Source organism: Neofelis nebulosa, chromosome X (assembly GCF_028018385.1).
Source record: "Neofelis nebulosa isolate mNeoNeb1 chromosome X, mNeoNeb1.pri, whole genome shotgun sequence".
Classification (NCBI taxonomy): domain Eukaryota; kingdom Metazoa; phylum Chordata; class Mammalia; order Carnivora; family Felidae; genus Neofelis; species Neofelis nebulosa.
Genome location: NC_080800.1, coordinates 53107022 through 53132497, shown reverse-complemented (window position 1 = coordinate 53132497; position 25476 = coordinate 53107022). Strand labels below are relative to the sequence as shown.

General features: G+C 37.6%; 1 protein-coding gene across 6 annotated transcripts in view; it reads left to right on the top strand.

Moving 5' to 3' along the window:
• The window catches only part of ASB12 (ankyrin repeat and SOCS box containing 12), a 126533-nt gene that overhangs the window by 46497 nt on the left and 54560 nt on the right, over positions 1–25476 (top strand). For all 6 annotated transcript variants that reach the window (XM_058714654.1, XM_058714653.1, XM_058714655.1 and 3 more), the window contains one exon: positions 22057–22170. In XM_058714654.1, the coding sequence (XP_058570637.1) occupies positions 22138–22170 (33 nt within the window). In that variant the 5' untranslated portion in view covers positions 22057–22137. Of the gene's footprint in view, positions 1–22056; positions 22171–25476 lie in introns of those variants that run through there.

Here is a 25476-nt window from a genome sequence, read left to right as displayed (position 1 = left end):
CTACCCTCAGTTTGTTCTCAGTTTTTTAAGAGTCTCTTAGGTTTGGCTCCCTCCCTCTCTAACTTTTCTCTTTCCTCCTTCCCCTCCCCCATGGTCTTCTGTTAAGTTTCTCAGGATCCACATATGAGTGAAAACATATGGTATCTGTCTTTCTCTGTATGACTTATTTCACTTAGCATAACACTCTCCAGTTCCATCCACATTGCTACAAAAGGCCATATTTCATTCTTTCTCATTGCCATGTAGTATTCCATTGTGTATATAAACCACAATTTCTTTATCCATTCATCAGTTGATGGACATTTAGGCTCTTTCCATAATTTGGCTATTGTTGAAAGTGCTACTATAGACATTGGGGTACAAGTGCCCCTATGCATCAGCACTCCTGTATCCCTTGGGTAAACTCCTAGCAGTGCTATTGCTGGGTCATAGGGTAGATCTATTTTTAATTTTTTGAGGAACCTCCACACTGTTTTCCAGAGTGGCTGTACCAATTTGCATTCCGCCAACAGTGCAAGAGGGTTCCCATTTCTCCACATCCTCACCAGCATCTATAGTCTCCTGATTCGTTCATTTTACCCACTCTGACTGGCGTAAGGTGGTATCTTAGTGTGGTTTTGAGTTGTATTTCCCTGATGAGGAGCGACGTTGAGCATCTTTTCATGTGCCTGTTGGCCACCTGGATGTCTTCTTTAGAGAGGTGTCTATTCATGTTTTCTGCCCATTTCTTCACTGGATTATTTGTTTTTCAGGTGTGGACTTTGGTGAGTTCTTTATAGATTTTAGATACTAGCCCTTTATCCAATATGTCATTTGCAAATATCTTCTCCCAATCTGTTGGTTGCCTTTTATTTTTGTTGATTGTTTCCTTCGCCTTAGAGAAGCTTTTTATCTTTCAGGGGTCCCAAAAGTTCAATTTTGCTTTTGTTTCCCTTGCCTCCAGAGACATGTCAAGTAAGAAGTTGCTGTGACCACAAAGAGGTTGTTGCCTGTTTTCTCCTCTCAGATTTTGATGGCCTCCTGTCTTACATTTAGGTCTTTCATCCATTTTGAGTTTATTTTTGTTTATGGTGTAAGAAAGTGGTCCAGTTTTATTCTTCTGCATATTGTTTTTCAGTTTTCCCAGCACCACTTGCTGAAGAGACTGTCTTGTTTCCATTGGATCTTCTTTCCTGCTTTGTCAAAGATTAATTGGCTATAGGTCTGTGGATCCATTTCTGGGTTCTCTGTTCTGTTCTATTGATCTTCATGTCTGTTTTTTCTGCCAGTACAATACTGTCTTGATGATTACAGCTTTGTAATATGGCCTGACACGGAACTGTGATGCCTCCAACTTTGGTTTTCTTTGTCAGGATTGCTTTGGCTATCCGGGTCTTTTCTGACTCCATACAAATGTTAGGATTGTCTATTCTAGCTCTGTGAAATGTGCTGGTGTTATTTTGATTGGGATTGCATTGATTATATAGATTGCCTTGGGTAGTATCAGCATTTTAACAGTATTCTAAGAATCCAAGAGCATGAAATGTTTTTCCCTTTCCTGTGTCTTCTTGAAATTCTTTCATAAGCTGTCTATACTTTTCGTTGTATAGATTTTTAACCTCTTTGGTTAGGTTTATTCCTAGGTATTTTATGGTTTTTGGTGCAATTGTAAATGAGATTGATTCCTTGATTTATCCTTTTGCTGCTTCCTTACTGTTGTATAGAAATGCAACTGTTTTCTATACATTGATTTTATATCCTGTGACTTTGCTGAATTCATGTATCAGTTCTAGCAGTTTTTTTAATGGAGTCTTTTGGGTTTCTCACATAGAATCATGTTTTCTGTGAAGAGTAAAAGTTTGACTTCCTCCTTGCTGATTTGGATGCTTTTTATTTTGGGGGGGCTAGTACTTCCAACACTATGTTGAATAATAGTGGTGATAGTCTACATCCTTGTGTTCCTGACCTCAGGGGGAAAGCTTTCAATTTTTCCCCATTGAGGATGATATTCGTCATGAGTCTTTCATATATGGCGTTTATGTTCTTGAGATATGATCCTTCTTTCCTTATGTTCTTGAGGGTTTTTCTTTTTTTATCAAGACAGGATACTGTATTTGGTCAAATGGTTTCTCTGTATCTATTGAGAGAATCATGTGGTTCTTATTCTTTGTTTTATTCATTGCCTTTATCTCTTGATTGATTTACAAATATTGAATTGTCCCTGCATCCCAGAAATAAATCCCATTTGATCGTGATGAATAATTCCTTTATCTTATTTTATTTTATTTTATTTTATTTTTTATTTATTTACTTATTTTTGGTTACCTTTCTAACTCGTTTGGCTCTTTTCTTTAAAATATAATTTATTGTCAAGTTGGTTTCCATACAACACCCAGTGCTGATCCCAACAAGTGCCATCCTCAATGCCCATCACCCACTTTCCCCACTCCCCCACCTCCATCAAGCCTCAGTTTGTTCTCACTATTTGAGAGTTCTTAAGGTTTGCCTCCCTCCCTCTGTAGCTTTTTTCCCCTTCCCCTCCCCCATGGTCTTCTGTTAAGTTTCTCAAGATCCACATATGAATGAAAACATATGGTATCTTTCTTTCTCTGACTGACTTATTTCACTTAACATAGTACCCTCCAGTTCCATCCACGTTGTGGCAAATGGTCAGATTTCATTCTTTCTTGTTGCCAAGAAGTATTCCATTGTATATATAAACCACATATTCTTTATCTATAATTTGGCTATTGTTGAAAGTGCCGTTATAAACATTGGGGTACATCTGCCTCTATGCATCAGCACTCCTGTATCCCTTGGATAAACTCCTAGCAGTGCTATTGCTGGGTCATAGGGTAGATCTATTTGTAAGTTTTTGAGGAACCTCCACACTGTTTTCCAGAGCTGCTGCACCAGTTTACATTCCCACCAACAGTGCAAGACAGTTCCCATTTTTCTACATCCTCGCCACCATCTATAGTGTCCTGATTTGTTCATTTTAGCCACTCTGACCAGTGTGAGATGGGATCTCAGTGTGGTTTTGATTTGTATTTCCCTACTGAGGAGTGACATTGAGCACATTTTCATGTGTCTGTTGACCATCTAGATGTCTTCTTTGGAAAAGTGTCTATTCATGTCTTCTGCCCATTTATTCACTGGATTATTTGTTTTTTGGATGTGGAGTTTGGTGAGTTCCCTATAGATTTTAGATACTACCATTTATCTGATATGACATTTGCAAATATCATTTCCCATTCCATCGGTTGCCTTTTAGTTTTGTTGATTGTTTCCTTTGCAGTGCAGAAGCTTTTTATCTTGATGAGGTCCTAATAGTTCATTTTTTATTTTAATTCCCTTGCCATTAGAGATGTGTCAAGGGAGAAATTGCTGTGGCTGAGGTCAAAGAGGTTTTTTGCTGCTTTCTCCTCTAGGGTTTTGATGGTTTCCTGTGTCACATTCAGGTCCTTCATCCATTTTGAGTTCATTTTTGTGTATGGTGTAAGAAAGTTCTAGTTTCAATCTTCTGCATGTTTCTGTCCAGTTCTCCAAGGACCATTTGTTAAAGAGACTGTCGTTTTTCCATTAGATACTCTTTCCTGCTTTGCCAAAGATTAGTTAACCATAGATTTGTGGGTCCAATTCTGGGGTGTCTATTTTATTCTATTGGTGTATATGTTTTTTTTTGTTTGTTTGTTTTTTGTGTTTTTTTTTTTTTGCCAATACCATACTGTCTTGATACTTACAGCTTTGTAGTAGAGGTTAAAGTCTGGGATTGTGGTGCCTCCTGTTTTGGTTTTCTTCTTCAATATTACTTTGGCTATTTAGGGTCGTTTGTTGTCCCATACAAATTTTAGGGTTGTTTGTTCTTGCTTCCAGAAGAATGCTGGTGCAATTTTGATTGGTATTACATTGAATGTGTAGATTGCTTTCGTTAGTATTGACATTTTAACAATATTCTTCAAATCCATTTGCATGGAATGTTTTTCTGTTTCTTTGTGTCTTCTTCAATTTCCTTCATAAGCTTTCTACAATTTTCAGCATACAGATCTTTTACATCTTCAGTTAGGTTTATTCCTAGGCATTTTATGATTCTTGGTGCAATTGTGAATGGGATCAGTTTCTTTGTCTTTCTGTTGCTTCATTATTGGTGTATAAAAATGCAACTGATTTCTGTACATTAATTTTCTACTCTGCGACTTTGTTTAATTCATCCATCAGTTCTAGGAGACTTTTGGTGAAGTCTGTCGGGTTTTCCATGTAGAGTGTCATGTTGTTTGCAAAAAGTGAAAGTTTGTCTTCTTCTTTGACAATTTTTATGCCTTTTATTTCATTTTATTGTGTGGTACTTGATGCTAGGATTTCCAATACTATGTTAAACAACAGTGGTGAGAGTGGGCATCCCTCTCATCATGTTCCTGATCTCGGGGAAAGCTCTCAGTTTTTCCCCGTTGAGGATGATATTAGCTGTGGGCTTTTCATAAGTGACTTTTATCATGTTTATGTTCCTTATATTCAAACTTTCTCAAGTGTTTTTATTAAGAAAGTTTGCTGAATTTTGTCAAATGCTTTTTCTGCATCAATTGACAGGAGCATACGGTTCTTATCTTTTCTTATATTAATGTGATGTATCACATTGATTGATTTGCAAATACTGAACCAGCCCTGCAGCCCAGGTATGAATCCCACTTGATCATGGTGAATAATTCTTTTTATATGCTGTTGAATTTGATTTGCTAGTATCTTGTTGAGAATTTTTGCATCCATATTCATCAGGGATATTGGCCTGTAGTTCTTTCTTTTTTTTCCCCTGAGTCTCTGTCTGGTTTTAGAATCAAAGTAATACTGGCTTCATAGAATGAGTCCAGAAATTTTCCTTCCATTTCTATTTTTTTGGAACAGCTTGAGAAGGATAGGTATTAACTCTGCTTTAAATATCTGGTAAATTTCCCCAGGGAAGCCATCTGGTCCAGGCATCTTATTTGTTGGGAGATTTTTGATAACTGATACTATTTCTTCAGTATTTATGGGTCACTATTTTTCTATTTCCTCCCACTTGAGTTTTGGTAGTGTGTGGGTGTTTAGGTATTTATCTATATCTTCCAGGTTGTCCAGTTTGTTGGCATATAATTTTTCATAGTATTCCGATAATTGCATGTATTTGTGAGGGATTGGTTGTAATAAATACATTTTCTTTTGTGATTTTATCTATTTGAGTCCTTTCTCTTTTCTTTTTGAGAAGCCTGGGTAGAGGTTTATCAATTTTGTTTATATTAAAAAAAACCCTTGATTTCATTGATTTGTTCTACTTTTTTTGGGGGGATTCTATATTGCTTATTTCTGCTCTGATCTTTAGTATTTCTCCTTTTCTTCTGGGTTAGGGGTGTCTTTGCTGTTCTGCTTCTAGTTTCTTTAGGTGTGTTGTTAGATTTTATATTTGGGATTCTTCTTGTTTCTTGAGATAGGCCTGGATTGCAATGTATTTTCTTTTTTTTTTAATTTTTTTTAACGTTTATTTATTTTTGGGACAGAGAGAGACAGAGCATGAATGGGGGAGGGGCAGAGAGAAAGGGAGACACAGAATCAGAAGCAGGCTCCAGGCTCTGAGCCATCAGCCCAGAGCCCGACACGGGGCTCGAACTCACGGGCCGTGAGATCGTGACCTGAGCTGAAGTCGGACGCTCAACCGACTGAGCCACCCAGGCGCCCCTGTATTTTCTTATTAGGAATGCCTTTGATGCATCCCAAAGGGTTTGGATTATTGTATTTTCATTTTCAGTTTCCATATTTTTTAAAATGTCTTCTCTAATTGCCTGGTTGACCCATTTGTTCTTTACTAGGATGATCTTTGACCTCCATGCTTTTGGAGGTTTTCCATACTTTTTCTGTGGTTGATTTCAAGTTTCATAACATTGTGGACTGAAAGTGTGCATGGTATGATCTTAATTCTTTTATATTTATTGAAGGCTGTTTTGTGACCCACTATGTGATCTGTCTTTGAAAATGTTCCATGTGCACTCAATAAGAAAGTATATTTTGCTGCTGTGGGACGTAGAGTTCTAAATGTATGTGTCAAATCCATCTGATCCAATGTATCATTCAGGGTCATTTTCTTTAATGATTCTCTGTCTAGATGATCTGTCCATTGTTGTAAGTGCAGTATTAAAGTCCACTGCAATTACCACATTCTAACAATAAGATTGCTTATGTTTGTGATTAATTGTTTTATATCTTTGGGTACTCACGAATTCATTTCATAGACATTTATAATTGTTAGCTCTTCCTGATGGATAGACCTTGTAATTATTATATAATGCCCTTCTTCATCTCTTGTTGAATTTAATTTACAGTCTAGTTTGTCTGATATAAGTATGGCTACTCCAGCTTTCTTTTGACTTCCAGTAACATGCTGGATAGTTCTCAATCGCCTCACTTTTAATCTGTAGGTGTCCTCAGGTCTAAAATGAGTCTCTTGTAGACAGCAAATAGATGGGTCTTGTTTTTTTTAATCCATTCTGATACCCTATATCTTTTGATTGGAGCATTTCATCCACTTACATTAAGTGTTGTTATTGAATGATATTGGTATAGAGTCATTGTGTTATCTGTAGGTTTCATGCTTGTAGTGATATTTTGGTACTTTGTGGTCCTTGCAACATTTCACTCACAGGATTCATTCACTTAGGATCTCTTCAAGGGCTGGTTTAGGGGTGGTGAAATCCTTCAATTTTTGTTTGTTTGAGAATACCTTTATCTCTCCTTCTAGTCTGAATGGCAAGCTTGCTGGATAAAGGATTCTTGGCTGCACACTTTTCCTGTTCATCACATTGAAGATATCCTGCCATTCCTTTCTTGCCTGCCAAGTTTCAGTAGATACGTCTGCTTCTACCCTTGTGTGTCTACATTTGTATGTTAAGCCCTGTTTATCCATACCTGCTTTCAGAATTTTCTCTTTAGCCTTGTATTGTGCCAGTGTCACTATGATATGTTGTGGAGAAGATCAATTCAAGTTACGTCTGAAGGGAGTTCTCTGTGCCTCTTGGATTTCAATGTCTGTTTCCTTCCCTAGGTTGGGGAAGTTCTCAGCTATGATTTATTCCAGTACACTTTCAGCCCCTTTCACTCTCTTCATCTTTTTCTAGAATTCCTATGATACAGATATTGTTCCATTTGAGTGCATTCACTTAGTTCTCTAATTCTCCCCTGTTGATCCTGTTTTTTTTTTATCTTTTTCTCAGATTCCTCTTTTTCCATAATTGTATCTTGTAATTCACCTCTTCTCCTCTCTGCCTCTTTGTTCTGCGCTGTGGTCCCCTCCATTTTATTTTGTACCTCATTTGTAACATTTTTTTTTATTTCCTCATGACTATTTTTTAGTTCCTCGATCTCTGCAACAATAGATTCTCTGCTATCTTCTATGCCTTTTTCAGGCCCAGCGATTAATTTTATAACTATTATTCTAAATTCTTGTTCAGTTATATTGCTTATATCTGTGTTGATCAATTATTTAGCTGTCACTTCTTCCTGGAATTTCTTTTGAAGGGAATTCTTCAGTTTCATAATTTTGGCTAGTTTTCTGTCCCTTATGAGTCTAAAATTCTTTTTATGTGCTCTGGACCTGCAAGCACTGCTATAGTAAAGGGGGTTCATACACTGTCCAGGACCTGGCCATTCAGGAGGTGTTTTTTGGAATGTGTTACTGGCTCTGTATACTTGTGACTTTGGTTATTTTTTTTTCCCTACTCATAGTGATGTTTTAGACCCTCCACGATGTGTGCTTTCAATTTTTTCCTTGAAGTAGCCCTGGAAAAGAAAAAAAAATGACAAACCGGAAACAAAAACACACAAACACACAAATAAAACAGAGAAACAAAGAAAAAATCCAAAAGCGAAAATCCAGAAACAGCAGCTGTAAGAACAGGGTATATGTGGTGCTGATGGAAGAGCACATACAAAGAGAGAAATGACAGGGGCAGGGACAAGGAGAAAATAAACATTGACCAAGCAGAGAGACTAAATGGCTTAATCCATAGAGAAAGGAAAATAAAGAAGGAAGTGGGGGCAAAGAAACAAAGATAAAGTTACCCAGACAGAGACACTACATGGCTTCATTATTGCCGAGAGAGAGAAGGAAAGTACAGAAGTAGGTGTAGAACACATACCAAGGAAATGTATTAAATATATCTGCTTAAACAAACCAACAACCCGAGTAACCAGCTTTGAGGAGGGAAGACATAAGTAAGGAGGAAAGGGATGGAAATTTATCTAAACAATGAGAAATGTCCTGGAGTTAATCCAGGTTATGCAGCAGCACTGGTCTGGAGGATGGAGCCATTTGGTTCCATAGTGTCCATCCCGCTCCAGTAGATGCATAGTTACCTGGTGTGGAGGGATGTGGTTTGGTGTAGGCTGGTCTTGCCTCCACTGTGGGGCCCTCAGAATGATCCCTGAGGCCCCACCTTGATGGTGGGGGGGGGAATGGTGATCCCCCAGTCTCTTCTCCATGGACCAGTGGACTCCGTTTGAGTCATCCTCACTGTAGCATGCACACAGACAGGGCAGTCTTGCTCCACCGGCTCCCCTGTCCTGGTACTTGGCTAGGATTCAAAGTCCCGCTCCATGAGCTCTGACACTGGGGAAAAGCCTCTGTGTGTGGCTCAATATGTGGTCCCAGTTGGCTTTGTGCCACAGCACTTCAGGGAGGACCACCTTCTCCTGCTGTGGGCTGTGCCCCTGACCTAGCCACTGAGCCCAGGGTTGGAAGATATAGGCAGGCTTTGTCCTATCCTGCAGCACTCCAGGGATGGGGGGGTCGCTTTCTCCTACTGCATACTGTGCCCTTGACCTAGCCACTGAGCCCTGGGGTGGCAGACACAGGCAGGCTTTGTCCTATCTCACAGCATTCCAGGAAGGGGGCCGTTTTCTCTTACTGCAGACTGCTCCTGACCTACCGAACCTGACGTTGGCTCTCCTCCTCCCCAGGTGAGCGAACAGGGTAGCTGGTCCCAATGCAAGGAAAGCCCCACAGTTAGAGATGGGATCCCTCTCAGTCCCAGTCTGAGGTTTATCTCTTGTCCAGATACAGTTCTAAGCTTCCTCAGCCACTCTCTCTTTCTTTTGTCTCTCTGCAAAAGGGGATCCCTCCCCTCCCTGCATATGGGGCCTGTTTTATCTCCCCCAGTTCTTAATCACCCACTTATAGCCCATCAAGGTTGTCCCAGTGTCTCCTTTTTAGATGCAGTCTCGTTTCCTCCCAGACTCTCAGGGTTCAAAGTCCTTTGGCTTCAGCCCTTCTTTGTTTGAGAGACATGGGAGGTATGGATCCCCCTACTTCTCCGCCATGTTCGTCCTGACACCTGAATAATCCTTTTAATGTATTGTTGGATCTGTTTGGCCTGTATCTTGTTGAGAACTTTTCCATACATGTTCATCAGGGAAATTGGCCTGTAGTTCTCCTTTTTAGTGCGGACTTTGGTTTTGGAATCAAGGTAATGCTGGCTTTGAAGATTGAGTGGAGAAGTTTTCCTTCCATTTCTATTTTTTATAGAAGCTGCAAAAGAATAGGTGTTAACTCTTCTTTAAAATTTTTGGTAGAATTCCCATGGAAATCCATCCAGCCCTGGATTCTTTTTTGTTGGAAGACTTTTCATTACTGATTCAATTTTTACTGGTTATGGTTCCATTGAAATTTTCTATTGTTTCCTTTTCAGTTTTGGTAATTTATATCTTTCTATGAATTTGTCCATTTCTTCCAGATTGCCCAATTTTTTGGCATATAATTGCTCATAATATTCTTATTATTGTTTCTATTTCTGCAGTGTCAGTTATGATCTCTTTCATTCATGATTTTTTATTTATTTGTGTTCTTTCTGGTTTGTTTTGTTTTGTTTTTTTAATCAATCTGTCTTGGGGATTATCAATTTTGTGAATTCTTTCAAAGAACCAGTTCCTGGTTTCATCTGTTCTACTCTTTTTTTTATTTATCAGTAATTTCTGCTCTAATATTTATTATTTTGAATCTGCTGCTGGTTTTGGGTTTTATTTGATGTTCTTTTCCAGCTCTTTAAGGTTTAAGGTTAGGTTGTGTATCTGAGACGTTTCTTCCTTCTTTAGGAAGGCCTGTATTGTTATATACTTCCCTCTTATGACTGCCTTTGCTGCATCCCGGAGGTTTTGCGCTGTTGTGTTTTCATTTTCATTGGCTACCATGTACTTATTAATTTCCTCTTTAACTTCTTGGTTAGCACATTCATTTTTTAGGAGGATGTCCTTTAGTCTCCACGTGTTTGTCATCTTTCCAAATTTTCTCTTGTGGTTGATTTCAAGTTTCATAGAGTGGTGGTCTAAAAATATGCACGGTATGATCTCAAACTTTTTGTACTTGTTGAGGGCTGAATTGTGACCCATTATGTTATATATTCTGGAGAATGTCCCATGTGCACTGGAGAAGAATGTGTATTCTGCTGCTTTAGGATGAAATCTTCTGAATATATCTGTTAAGTCCATCTGGTCCTGTGTGTCATTCAAACCCATTGTTTCCTTGTATATTTTCTGCTTAGGTTATATGTCCCTTGCTGTAAGTGGGTGTTGATGTCCCTACTATTATGTTATTATTATCAATGAGTTTCTTTATGTTTGTGATTAATTGATTATATATTTGGGGGTTCCACATTTGGCAAATAAATGTTTATAATTTTTAGATTTTCTAGGTGGATAGACCCCTTAATTATGATTATAATGCCCTTCTTCATTTCTTGGTACAGTCACTATTTTAAAATCAGGTTTATCTCTTAAAGGTGTGGCTACTCTGGGATTCCTTTGGTGACCATAATCATGATAGATTGTTCTACATCCCCTTTCTTTCTATCCGAAGGTGTCTTTAGGTCTAAAATGGGTCTCTTGTAAGAAGTATATACATGGGTCTTGCTTTCTTGTCCATTCTGATACCCTGTGTCTTTTCATCGAAGCATTTAGTCCACTGACATTTTTAGAGTGAGCACTGGAATATATGAATTTAGTGCCATTTTGTTTCCTGCAGTGTTGGAGTTTCTGTTGATGTTCTCTGGTCCTTTCTAGTCTTTGTTTCTTTTGGTCTTTTTTGGTTTCTTTTGTCTTGTCTCCCCTCAGAAAGTCCCCCTTAAAATTTCTTGTATGGGTGGTTTACTGGTCTCAAATCCTTTAGTTTTTGTTTGTCTAGGAAACTCTTTATCTCTCCTTCTATTTTGTATGATAACCTTGCTGGATAAAGAGTTTTTGGCTGCATATTTTCCCCATTTAGCACATTGAATATATCCTGCCACTCCTTTGTGACCTGCCAAGTTTCTGTGGATAGTTCTGCTGTGAACCTGATCTGTCTTCCCCTATAGATTAAGGACTTTTTTCCCTTGTTACTTTCATAATTCTTTCCTTGTCTGTGTATGTTTTGAATTTGACCATGATATGCCTTGGTGATGGTTGGTTTTTGTTGATTCTAATGGGAATTCTCTGTGCTTTTTGGATTTTGATGTCTGTGTCTTTCCCCAGATTGGGAAAGTTTTCCACTATAATTTGCTCACATAAACCTTCTTCCCATTTTTTCTCTTTCTTCATCTTCTTGTACTACTGTGATTCGGATCATAGATTATTCCTTTTTAATAAGTCACTGAGTTATCTAATTCTTGTATTGTGCTCTTTTGCCTTAGTTTCCCTCTTTTTTCTGCTTCATTATTTGCCATAATTTTGTCTTCTATATCCCTGATTCGCTGGCCTGCTTCTTCCATCCTTGTTGCTATGGCAACCATTCAACATTGCTTCTTGATAATAACAATTTTAATTTTGTCCTAACTAGATTTTACTTTTTTTATTTCTGCCGAAAGGGATTCTATGCTTTTTTCAACCCCAACTTTTACTCTTATTATTGTGGTAAAATTCTAGTTCAGACATCTTGCTTATATCTGTGTTCATTAAGCCCCTGGCTGTCATTTCTTCCTGTGCTTTCTTTTGTGGTTAATTCCTTTGTTTTGTCATTTTGGAGGAAGAAAATAATTAATAGAGTAAAATGTGAAAATTAAAAAATTAAAAACAATGCAAAATAGAAAATAAAGGTACCTAGATCCTAGGTGTGTTTTGGTCTGGTTTCTGAAAAAAGCTTGATGCAATAGAGGGAAAAAGGAAAAATAAAAAGAAATAAAAGGAAGAAAAAATTTAAAAATTAAAATACTGGATATAATAAAATAGAATAAAATACAATGAAGAAAGTGAAATAGAAGAAAAAACTTACAAAAAAAAGTAAAACATACTTGAAATTTTTTTATTTTCTTAAAAAAATGTTTTTCTTTCTGTATCCAATAAAAGGAAAGAAAGGAAAAAAAACAATAATTTAAACAAATACAGAAGCAAAAATTTAAGAAAAATATAAATGGATTAATCAGCAGACAGAATGAAACCTGAATGAAGTTACATCCAGTTTCCCATAGAACTGAAACTATGAAGCACTCTATAGTCTGTACATTAAGCAGGTGGAAAGACTTGTGCTGAACTTCTAGGGGATGTGTTTGGAGGGTGCAGTTGGGCAGGACTTGGTGTAACAGCTCTGTTCTCCACTAGGTCACCTTTCTTAGCTTACTGCCTTGGATCAGTGTGGCGTGCATGCAAGCGTGTGTGTATGTGTATTCACAAGAGAGGTGAAATGGCTTCACCCAGCTCCTTAGTCTCTGGCACAAGAACTTAGCACTCTCACTGATATACAGTCATGCACCTCTCTTTTTTCTCAGACTTCTCTTCATTCCTTGCTTCTACCCTGTCTGTTCCCAAGATGTCAGCCTGCTAGACAGTACCTCCCTCCAGAGTTTCATCTCAGATAGGGCTGTGTTTCCAAATCCCTCACTTCAGAGGACCCTGCAGCTTGGACCTGTTCCCACCCTCTGGGAGAGTGTCTCTGAGCAGTGGCTGGGTGTGGGCTTGCCCCAGAAAATGTCCGTGCAATCACAGCAGCAGAGGTTCAGAGATTATGGCAAATAACAACACACAGCTGGTACCAGGTTTCACCACACTCTGGCATCTTTGTCCCAATACCAGCAAATGCTGCTCTCCCAGGTCTGGGACCTTTTCCTATGGGGAGGCCGTATGTCCTCTACAAAATGCACTCCGTGCATGGGAAGTGCTTCTTTCCATGTGGTTCACGGACCCCTTGGACCCTGCTGCCTGTTCCTGGGGATTCCCCCTGATTCCTCACCGGAGTACTGCCTGGTATTGTGCTCCAGATTTTCCAACTCAGAATCCTAATGGTATTGAAACCCTCTCATTTCTCCTGATCAATGGTTCTGGGAAACAGTTTTCTTGCTCAGGCCCTTGTAAGATTTTTCACTCTTTCTCTTTCTCCACAGCTACTTTTGGGGGCAATGCTATACTTGCATGATCCTAGTGTGCTACACCCTCTCCCTTTCTCTGTCCTCTCTTGGAAAAAACAGCTCCTTAGCCTCTGTGACTTTTCTCTCTCCAAATTCACCTCTCTGCACCATGTACCTACCATGTTCTGTGGTTCACATTAGGCAGATTGTTATGTTAATCCTGAGATCAATTTCCTAGGTGTGCAAAATGGTTTGGTGCTGATCTAACTGCATTTCAGGGACAAGATAAGCTGAGAACTTCTATACTGTTCTGCCATCTTTAAAAAAAAATGGGTCCTCTCCCTTTTTTTTTTGAGAAGTCTGGCTATGGGTTTATAAATTTTGTTTATTCTTTCAAAAAGCTAACCCTTAGATTCATTGCTCTGTTCTTTTTTTTCGATTCTATATTGTTTATTTCTGCTATAATCTTTATTATTTCTTTTCTTCTGCTGGCTTTGGACTTTCTGTGCTGCTGTTTTTCTAGTCCTTTTAGATGTGAGGTTAGGTATTTGGAACCTTTCTTGCTTCTTGAGATAGGCTTGGATTGCAATATACCTTCCTCTTAGGACTGCTTTTGCTGCATCCCAAAGGGTTTACACCATCATGTTTTCATTTTCATTTGCTTCCCCATTTTTTTAATTTCCTTATTGACCCATTCATTCTTTAGTAGGATGTTCTTTAACCTCCATGAATTAGGGGACTTTCCAAATTTTTTTCTTGTGGTTGATTTCAAGTTTCATAGCATTGTAATTTGAAAATATGCATGGTATGATCTCAATCCTTTTATATTTACTGAGAGGTTTCGTCACCCAGTATGTGATCTATTTTGGAGAATATTCCATATGCACTCGATAAGAATGTTTATTCTGCTGCTTTTGGATGAAAAGTTCTGAATATATCTGTTAAGTCCATGTGATCCAGTGTGTCATTCAGAGCAGTTGTTTCCTTATTGTTTTTCTGCCTAGAGGATCTTCCTGTTGCTGGAAGTGGAGTATTAAAGTCACCTACAATCATGGTATTATTATCTATACATCTATTTATGTATGTGATTAATTGGTTTATAAATTTGGGTGCTTTCACATTGTGGGCATGAACATTTACACCTGTTAGCCCTTCTTGATGGTTAGACCACTTAATTATGATATAATGTCTTTCTTCATCTCTTGTTACAATCTTTATTTTAAAATTTAGTTTGTCCAGGGGCGCCTGGGTCACTCAGTCGGTTGAGCATCCGACTTCAGCTCAGGTCACGATCTGGCAGTCCGTGAGTTCGAGCCCCACATTGGGCTCTGGGCTGATGGCTCAGAGCCTGGAGCCTGCTTCCAATTCTGTGTCTCCCTCTCTCTCTGCCCCTCCCCCGTTCATGCTCTGTCTCTCTCTGTCTCAAAAATAAATAAACGTTAACAAAATTTTTTTAAATAAAAAAATAAATAAAATTTGTCTGATATATGTATGGCTACTTGAGCCTTCTTTTAATATTCAGTTATATGATAGATCATTCTCCATCCACTCACATTCAATCTTCAGGTATTCTCAGGTCTAAAATGAGTCTCTTATTGCCAGCATATATATGGGTATTGTTTCTTTTTTATAAATCCATTTTGATACCCTATGTCTTTTGATTGGAGCATTTAGTCCATTTACATTCAGAGTGATTATTGAAAGATATGGATTTAGTGCCATTGTGTTATTTCTAGGTTTCATGCTTGTAGTGGTGTCTCTGGTCCTTTATAGTCTTTGTTGCTTTCTATTCACAGAGTCTCCCTTAGGATCTCCTGCAGGGCTGGTTTAGTGGTCATGAACTCATTTAGTTTTTTTTGTCTGGGAAAGCTTTTATCTCTCCTTATATTCTGAATGACAGCCTTGCTGTATATTGTTGGCTGCATATTTTTTCTATTCAGCACTTTGAATATTTCCTGTCACTACCTTCTGGCCTGCCACGTTTCAGAGGACAGGTCTGCTTTATTCTTATGTGTCTACCCTTGTAGGTTAAGGCGCATTTGTCCCTAGCTGCTTTCAGAATTCTCTTTTTTTTCTATGTATTTTGCCAGTTTCACTATGATATGTCATAGTGTTGACCTTGACCTGTGCCTCTTGAACTTGGATATTTATTTCCTTCCCTAGATTAGGGATGTTCACAACTATAATTTCTTCAAATAAACCTTCTGCCCCTTTCTTACTCTCTTTTTCTTCTGGAACTCCTATGATATGGATATTAATTTGTTTCATTGATTCACTTAGGTTCCTAATTCTCCCCTCATGGTCTAGTAATTTCTTTTATCTTTTTTCTTCAGCTTAATCATTTTCCATAATTTTATCTTCTACTTTACCTATTCTTTCCTCTGCTTCTTCCATCCTCACTGTCACTGCATGTAGTTTATTTTGCATCTCATTTACAACATTTCTTAAATCATCATGACTACTTCCTAGATCTTTCATCTCCACAGCAGTAGATTCTCTGCTGTCTTCTATGCTTTTACAAGCCCAGCTATTAGTCTTATGATTATTATTCTAAATTCTTGTTCATATATATTGTTTGTATCTGTTTTGAGCAATTCTCTGGCTGTCATTTCTTCCTGGAATTTATTTTGAGGAGAATTCTTTCACATCATCATTTTGGCTAGGTTTCTGTCTTTTACATGTTTAAATATCTTGTTATATGTCTTGCACCTGCAAGTACTACTATATTAAAAAAGGATCATATACTGTACAGGGATGGCACTTCAGGAAGTGTTTTTGGAGTGTGTTGCATGTACTCTGTTGTTGCATCTTTGGCTGTTCTATCCTTCTGCTCATAGTGCTGGATTTTTTTGACCTTCCACCAGGTGTGATTTGATTTGTTCATTGACGTTGTAATCCTGGAAAAGGGTGGGGGGGAGGCGGGGTGAAGCCTTGTTCCATACAAAGAGAGAAATGAAAGGGACAAAAAACATCAGGCAAAGAATCAAAGAAACTATAAGCCTTAATCCAGATATATATATATATATATATATATATATATATATATATATATAGAGAGAGAGAGAGAGAGAGAGAGAGGAAATAAAGAAGAAGGTACAGAAAAGGTATAAAAAGAATATAGTAAAAATTCCTGATTAAACAAATAACCAGAACAGAGGAAGAAAGGGGGGAAAAAGACAAATTTATATATAATAGGAATTGGCCATAAATCAAATCAGAATCTATGAGCCTGATTCCAAAGGAAAGAGAAGAAAAGAGGAATAAAAAACAGACTAACATACAAAACCACAGGACAGATGTCAGTTGGTGCCTGGGAGTGGTGATTGTGCTGGTCAGGAAAGAGGCTGTCTGGTTCAGTCAGTGTCAGTCCCAGTCTGGTAGATAATACTTACCAAGCACAGATGGGTGGGGTTTGGTGTAAGCAGGTCCCATCTCCACTGGTGGCTGTTGTTCTGTTCCCTGAAGCTCCACCATATTGGTGAGGGGGAGAAAAATGGAGACACCCCATTCTCTCCTCTCCGGATCAGTTGTTTCAAACCATGCTGTTCAGGCAGCCCTCGGGGAGGCAGGCGGCTGGCTTGTCCTGCTCCACAGTCTTCTGTGCCTCCTAGGCTCTCAGCTGGTATTCAAAACCTGATGTCTTAAAGGATCTTTCTCTATGTGGACCTGGTTCTGGAGTAGTGCTACTGCACCCAACCAACAAAGGTCCTCTGGTGTCTGCAGGGCCTTTTGTCTTTGGGCAGGGTGGGCGCAATATACTCTCTTCCCACAGTACTCAAGTGAGGGGACTATTCTCTCCCAGTGTACCCCTAAGATCACTACCATGTCCTGGGCTAGCGCCCTACTCTCCAGGCATGCATATATAGCTCTGGTCCAGAGAAAGTCATGCACACCTGAAAACTCCAATCTTTAGCTCCTAATGCTATTTGCAAAGTAGAAACTAGCTCTCTCCGTATTTTTCTTTCCCCAGTCTGTAGTCTGGAGAGGATTTTCTCTTCTGCAAATACAATACCACACTTCCATAGCCTCGCTTTCTCTTCCTTTTGTCTTTCCACAGAAGGGGCTCCCCCCCCCCCGACTATGCTGCCCTTTTTACCATTCCCAATTCGCAAACACAGACCTCTTTCCTGCCAAGCTGTCTCTTTCCACCTGTGGGGAGTTTTCTGTTACTCTGCAGCCTGTATTTCTGGGTATTCAAGTATTCTGACCTCAATCCAGCTGTGTTTGAGGGATGAGGGAAATTCAGGTCCCCCTACTTCTCTGCCATCTTAACTCCTCTCCCCTGGTATTTTTCTTTTAGAACTTTAAATATATCAGTCCACTGTCTTCTGCCCTACAAGGTACTAACGATAAATCCACTGATAATTTTTAGTGGGTCTCATACATAACAAGTTGCTTTTCTCTAGCTACTGTCAAGATTGTCTTTCTGTCCTTAACAACCATTGTTTGATTTTAATTTGTCTAAGTATGGATTTCTTTTGATTTGTCTTGGTAATCATTGAGCTCTTTATATTGTATATTTATTTCGCTCCTCAAATTTGGGAGTGTTTGGTCATTATTTTGTCAGATAACCTATTTACCCTTTTTTTGTTTCTCTTTTCCATCCAGGACTCCCATAATGCCTATATTGGTACATTTCAGGGTGTCCCATATATCATTTAGGGCCTGTTCATTTTTCCTTATTCTTTTTTTTCCCTTTTTTTTCCTTAGATTCAGTAACTTCGAATGATCTGTCTTCAGGTTTGCTGATTTTTTTTTCTTGCTGATTAAATTCTTCTGAACTCTAGTAAATTTTTCAATTTTTGTGCTTTTTTAACTCTAGAATTCCTGTTTTTCCCCACTTTTTGATGATATTCTCATTTTGTTCCTAAATCAAGTTCCTAATTTTGTTTATTTGTCTGTACATGTTCTCTTTGAGCTTGTTGACCATACTTAAAGCAATTGTTTTAAATTTATTGTCAAGTAAGGCAGAGGCCTGTGTTTCTTTAAGGTCAGTCTCCTGATATTTGTTTTGTTACTTTGAATGTATTATCTTTCACTGTTGCTGTTTATGCCTCATAATCTTTTCTTAACATTAGGACATTTAAAAACAGCTGTATCTCCCAGTCTTTGAGGACTGGCTCCATACAGACACTTTAATCAGCCCAGTTTCAAAGCTCAGGGTCCACTCCAACCTTTTGTGAAGATGCATCTTCCCTGGGCTTGTGCATGTGCTTTTATTCCCAGTCCTCATATACTCAGCTGATTTTAAGGGTATTCATTTCCCTAAGAGTCTTACTCCTGCTTCTCAGAAGCCTTAGAAAAATGCTTATATTCCTCTGCCCATAATCTCTTGACCCCAGGAACCTGTGGGCCTGCAGAACCCCTCTAGCTCTCACCTGCCACTCTCTCACATGGTTTGAGTAGCATTCAATCTTCAAAGTATGTCACCATTCTAGTCAGTGCTCCAAGTCAGGCGAGATAGAAATTAATCCCTCAGGCTACCAAAAACAAGACAGATCACTGGAAGCAACTTCCACTCTTCCTTATATTCCAGAGGGAAGAACTGGGAATTGGGTGCTTTCTTCCCAATTGCACCATGCTTCACTGGGAAGGGGGTGGGGCAAGATGAACAAAAGGACTATGAATTTTTCTACCGTTGTGGGCACAACTTTTTCTTTGACATTCATTTGGTTGCTCTATCTTCTTAACTGGTTACTAGAGTTCTCACAAAGCTAGTTTGGTCCATATATTGTTTACTTAGTTGTCCATGGAACAAGGCCCAGAGACTTCCTATCTGCCATCTTGCTGGTTTCACTCATTCCCTATTACTTGTTACAATTGCATGTGAATCTATAATTATCAAAAATTAATTTTTTCTTGTTAATTGGTTTCTGGAGTGGAATTTAGTGATTTGCTACTTCACACCCATTGCTCATCACAACAAGTGCTGTCCTTAATGCCCCACCCATTTAACCCATACCCCCAACACCACCCCTCCAGCAACCCTCAGCTTGTTCTCTATGGTTAAGAATCTCTTGTGGTGTGCCTCCCTCTCTGTTTTTATCTTATTTTTTTCCTTCCCTTCCGTTATGCTTATCTATTTTGTTTCTTAAGTTCTACATGAGTGAAATCATATGGTATTAGTATTTCTCGGACTGACTTATTCACTTACCATCATACTCTCTAGCTCCATCCATGTGTTGCAAATGGCAAAATTTCACTATATATATATATATATATATATATATATATATCACGTCTTTATCCATTCTTCAGTCAATGGACACTCGGGCTGCTTCCATAATTAGGCCATTGTAGATAATGCTGCTGTAAACATCCGGGTGCATATACCCTTCTCAATTAGTATTTTTTATCTTTTGAGTAAATACCTAGTAATTCAATTACTGGATCACAGGGTAGTTCTATTTGTAACTTTTTAAAATGTTTTTTTCTTTTTTTGAGAGAGAGAGATAGAGTATGAGAAGGAGAGGGGCAGAGAGAGAGGGAGACAGAATCTGACAGAAGCAGACTTCAGGCTCTGAGCTGTCAGCACAGAGCCCGACACAGGGCTCGAAGTCCCAAGCAGTGAGGTCATGACCTGAGCCAAAGTTGGACGCTTAACCAACTGACCCACCCAGGCATCTGTAACTTTTTGAGGAATCTCCATACTGTTTTCCAGAGTGGCTGCACCAGTTTGCATTCCCACCAAAAGTGCAAAAGGGTTCCCCTTTCTCCACATTCTTGCCTACACCTGTTGTTTCTTGTGTTATTGATTTTAGCCATTCTGACAAGTGTCAGATGACATCTCTTTGTAGTTTTGATTTACATTTCCCTGATAATCAGCAGTGTTGAGCATCTTTTCATATGTTTATTGGCCTTTTGTATGTCTTCTTTAGAAAAATGTCTATTCATGTCTTCTACCTTTTAAAAATTAGATTATTCATTTTTGGGTTATTGAGTTTGATAAGTTCTTTACAGACTTTGGATACTAACCCTTTATCTGATATTTCATTTGAAAAAATCTTCCCCCATACTATAGGTTGCCTGTCCTTCACTATGCAGAATTTTTTGTTTTTGTTTTTGTTTTGATGTAGTCCCAGTAGTTTATTTTTGCTTTTGTTTCCTTTGCTTCAGGAGACACATCTAGAAAGAAGTTGCTATGGCTGATGTCAAAGAAATTACTGCCTTTATTTTCTAGGATTATTATGTTTTCAGATCTCACATTTAGGTCTTTAATCCATTGTGAATTTATTTGTGTAGTATAATAAAGTGGTCCAGTTTCCTTCTTTTGCATGTTGCTGCCTAGTTTTCCCAACACCATTTATTGAAGAGACTGTCTTTTTCTCATTGGATATTCTTTCCTTGTTGTCAAAGATTAATTGACCATATAGTTTTGGATTCATTTCTGGGCTTTCTATTCTATTGCATTGATTTATGTGTGTATTTTTGTGCCAGAACCATATTGTTTTGATTCCTACAGCTGTGTAATATATCTTGAGGTCTGGAATTGTCATGCCTCCAGCTTTGCTCTCCTTTTTCAAGATTAATTTGGCTATTTGGAATCTTTTGTGGTTCCATACAAATTTTAAGATTGTTCTAGCTCTGTGAAAACTGTTGTTGGTAGTTTGATAGGGATTGAATCAAGTGTATAGATTGCTTTGTGCAGTATAGACATTTTAACAATATTTGTTCTTCAAATCCATGAGAATGGAATGTTTTTCCATTTGTTTATTTCCTCTTCAAATTCTTTCCTCAGTGTTTTAAAATTTTCAGAGTACAGATCTTTTACCTCTTTCAAGTTTATTCTGGGTATCATTGTGTTTGGTGCAGTTGTAAATGGGATTGACTCCTTTATTTCTCTTTCTGCTGCTTTATTACTGGTGTTCAGAAATACAACAGTTTTCCGTACATTGATTTTGTATCCTGCAACTTCACTGAATTCATTGATCAGTTCTAGCAGTTTTTGATGGAGTCACTTGGGTCTTCTATATATAGTATCATGTCACCTGCAAATAGTGAAAGTTTTACTTCTTCCTTGCTGTTTGGATGCCTTTTATTAATTTTTTAAAAAATTCCTACAGTATAATATTAGTTTCAGGTATACAATATAGTGATTCAACAATTCCGTATATCATCCAGTACTAATCACAAGTGCACTCCTTAGTTACTATCACCTATTTTACCCATCCCCCCTCCCCACACGCCACCCCTTTGGTAACATTCTGTTTGTTCTCTATGGCTAAGAATTTCTTTCTTGGTTTGTCTCTCTTTTTTTCCTTTGCTCATTTGTTTTGTTTATTAAATTCCCTATATGGTATTTGTCTCTCTCTGAGTGTCTTATTTGGCTTAGCTTTATGCTCTCTAGCTCCATCCATGTCTTCACAAATGCCAAGATGTCATTCTTTTTATGGTTGTATAATATTGCATCATGTACAACGTCTTTATCCATTTATGTACTGATGGATACTTAGGTTGCTTACCTAATTTGGCTATTGTAAATAATGTTACAATAAATGTAGGGGTGCATGTATCCCTTCTAATTAGTGTTTTGTATTTTTGGGGTAAATCAACACTAATGTGATTACTAGATGGTAGGGTAGTTCTATTTTTAACTTTTTGAGCATGACCACTCTTTTTAATGTCATCAAAATTATCTTAGATTTGAAATCTGCCTACCTACCAAACTAATATTTCCTTAACACAAGGAAAAAATCAATAATGTATTCCTCCAGCTAAACTAATCCAATTTTTTTCTTTTTGTTTATTCAAGATTCTGGTGTGGTATGTATAACCACTTTGATAAAGGGCTGCAGTGCTTAACAGCCTCCTGGAAATTAAGAAGCAGCGATAAATGCTGGAGTCAGATATGCACAAACTAGAAAAGGTAAGGAATAATGTCTCAAAGAGAGATTCTCTTTCCTCTTCCAGGTAGATCCAGCCCACTTGGAGTTGAATTGGTACTTGTGAGAAGCTTCTTGGCTGCTTGTTACAAATTCTGGCTTCTAGATATCCTTTATCTACAAAGAACTGAGGCACATCTCTGTTTCTTAATTCCTGTAGAAAGTGGTAAATATCACACTCAGCTAATTAAACAAGTGGGTTAGTTCCCTTTTGGAATGGATGGAATTTATTAGTAGTAACAAGAGGGAATGACAGGGATGTCATACTGGAATTGATTACCATCAAGAGAATAAGTAAGTGTGACTTCTTGAATGTACTGGTAAAAATAATTAAATTGTTATATTTCCAATAAGAAAAACCTTATGAAAAATTCTCATTTCCTTCCCATGTAGATTGCAAACTGTTCACTGACTGGTCATTCTATGTATATTGGTTTTGCTTTATGACACTAGCAAAATGAAAGTCAGACACCTGTTTTTAATACAGGTTAATCCAGGCAACAGAGATTTCCTTTAAAAATGTAGAAAATGCTAAGCATCTTCTGGAATCTAGCTGTGCCTAAGGGTGTATTTTAAGGAGAATGGAAAGGGTGTGCTAGTTAGCAACTTGGCATGAACCCACTTTAGGCCAGATAAGGCACAGATTTTCTGTTCCCTATAGGTTAACAAATATCCTTTCATTGTGAAAATAAATGCATTGTGATTACATCAGATCCCAAACTTTTGAATGGCTTCTTGGGAGGTAACATTCAATTAATTTGGTTGAATTTTTCAAAAAGAAGAAAAAGAGGTAAAACTAAAGCATGACTTAAAATCACAGGGGGGAAAAAAACCCAAAAAACAAGCAGCCATGCAAAGCCAAGCCCTAGGCAGAACTGTGAAGTAGGGAAAAATTTTTCCTAGGATACTTTTTCCTGCCTCCTCTTTAAGCAATTAGCAGCCTTCTCTACAAGGCCCCCAGAACAGGTACCCTACTCTAGACCCATTTGACTTATTCCTGCCTAATTCCTGAGAGAACAACAGATTCATTCTAGACAGAACCAGATCACACTCTGATTCTAAAGTTAAACAGTAAGCAATGCTTCCTTTGAAAATATTTACATAACATTTATTAACATCCTTTTTTAATGAATAAAATAAAAACAAAAGTGGACCATAATATTATCACTGAGATAACCCTAATGACATTTCTATTTTTTAATTTTTAATTTTCTATTTATATTTATTTTGTTGACTCCTGTAGCAAAACCCTACCTGTGGCTGCCTTTTACAAAAGTGGCTACCTTTTTTTCTTTCTTTGTTTGTTTTGTTTCTTAAATCCCACATTTCAGTCTAGTCATATGGTATTTGTCTTTCTGCTACTTATTTCACTTACCTTTATAACCCCTACATTTTCTGCCTTTACTTGCAAGAATATTTCCAAAGAAGATGCCAACCACATGCTGTTTCCAATAGTGCTTTTTTCCTGCTGCTTGATTTTACTCTTTTTCTTTTTTTATATTTTGCTTTTTTAATTTTTTATACAAGTATAAATAATACACTGGGTTATATTAGTTTCATGTGTATAGTGTCATGATTCAGCAATTCTTACACATCACTCAGTGCTCATCAAGATAAATGTACTGTAAATCCCCTTTATCTATTTTACTCATACCCTACTGACCTCCCCTCTGGCAACCACCAGTTTCTTCTCTGTATTTCAGAGGCTGTTGTTTTGTCTCTGTTTTGTTTGTTTTATTTCATAAATTTCACATATCAGTGAAATCATGTGGAATTTGTCTATTCTCTTACTTATTTAAATTAGCATTATAACTTCCAGGTTTATCCATGTTGCAAATGTTAAGATTTCATTTTTTTAGTCTGAGAAATATTCCAGCATGTGTGTGTGTATGTGTGTGTATATACATATACACATATATGTATACATACATACATACATACATACATATATACATACATACATGCCTCATCCATTGATCTGCGGATGGAGACTTGGGTAGCTTCCACATCATAGCTATTATAAATAATGCTGCAATAAATAGAGGGACATGTCTGTCTTTTTTAATTAGTGTTTTCATTTTCTTTGGGTAAATACCTAGTAGTAGAATTACCAGATCATGCATAATTCTATTCTTAACTTTTTGAGGAACCTGTACACTGTCTTCTGCAGTGGTTGCACCTATTTGCATTCCCACCAACAGTGCATAAGGTTTCTTTTTTCTCCACATCCTCACCAACGCTTGTTATTTCTTTTTTTATTTTAGCCATTCTGATGGCTATAAAGTGATAACTCATTGTGGTTTTCATTTGCATTTCCCTGATGATTGGTAATGTTGAGAATCTTTTCATGTGTCTGTTGACCATCTGTATGCCTCCCTTGGAAAAATGTCTATTCATTTCCTCTGCCCATTTTTTAATCAGATTGTTTTTTGGTGTTGAGTTGTATAAGCTCTTTATGTCTTTTGGATATTTACTCCTTAGTGGATATATCATTTACAAATATCTTATCCATTCTGTGGGTAGCCTTATTCTTTTGCTGATAGTTTCCTTCATTGTGCAAAAGCTTTTTATTTTAGTGTAGTCCCAATAGTTTATATTTGCTTTTGTTTCCCTTGCCAGAGGAGACATATCTAGAAAAATGTTTCTATGGCCAATGTCAAATAAATTACTGCATATTTTTTCTTCTAGGAGGCTTCAGGTCTCACATTTAGGTATTTACTCCATCTTGATTTTACTTTTGTGTACAATGTAAAAAAAAAGTGGTCCAGTTTCATTATTTTGCATTTAGCTGTCCAGTTTTCCCAGTATGCCATTTATTGAAGAGACTGTCTTCCCCACTGTATGTTCTTGCCTCTTCTCATAGATTAATTGACCATATAAGTATGGGTTTATTTCTGCTTTCTGTCTTCATTCCATTGATCTATATGTCTGTTTTTGTGCTAGTGCCATACAGCTTTGTAGTATATCCCAAAATCTGGGACTGTGATACCTCGAACTTTGTTTCTTTTCAATATTGTTTTTGCTATTTGAGGCCTTTTCTTATTCCATGCAAATTTTAGGATTATTGTTCTAGTTCTGTGAAAAATGTTGTTGGAATTTTTGACAAGGATTGCATTAAATCTATAGATTTCTCTGAATAGTAAGGACATTTTAATATCAATTCTTCTAATCCATGAACATGGAATATCTTTCCATGTGTTTGTGTCATCTTCAATTTTTTTCATCAGTGTTTTATACTTTTCTGAGTACACATCTTTTATCTTTTAGGTTAAAATTATTCCTAGGTGTTT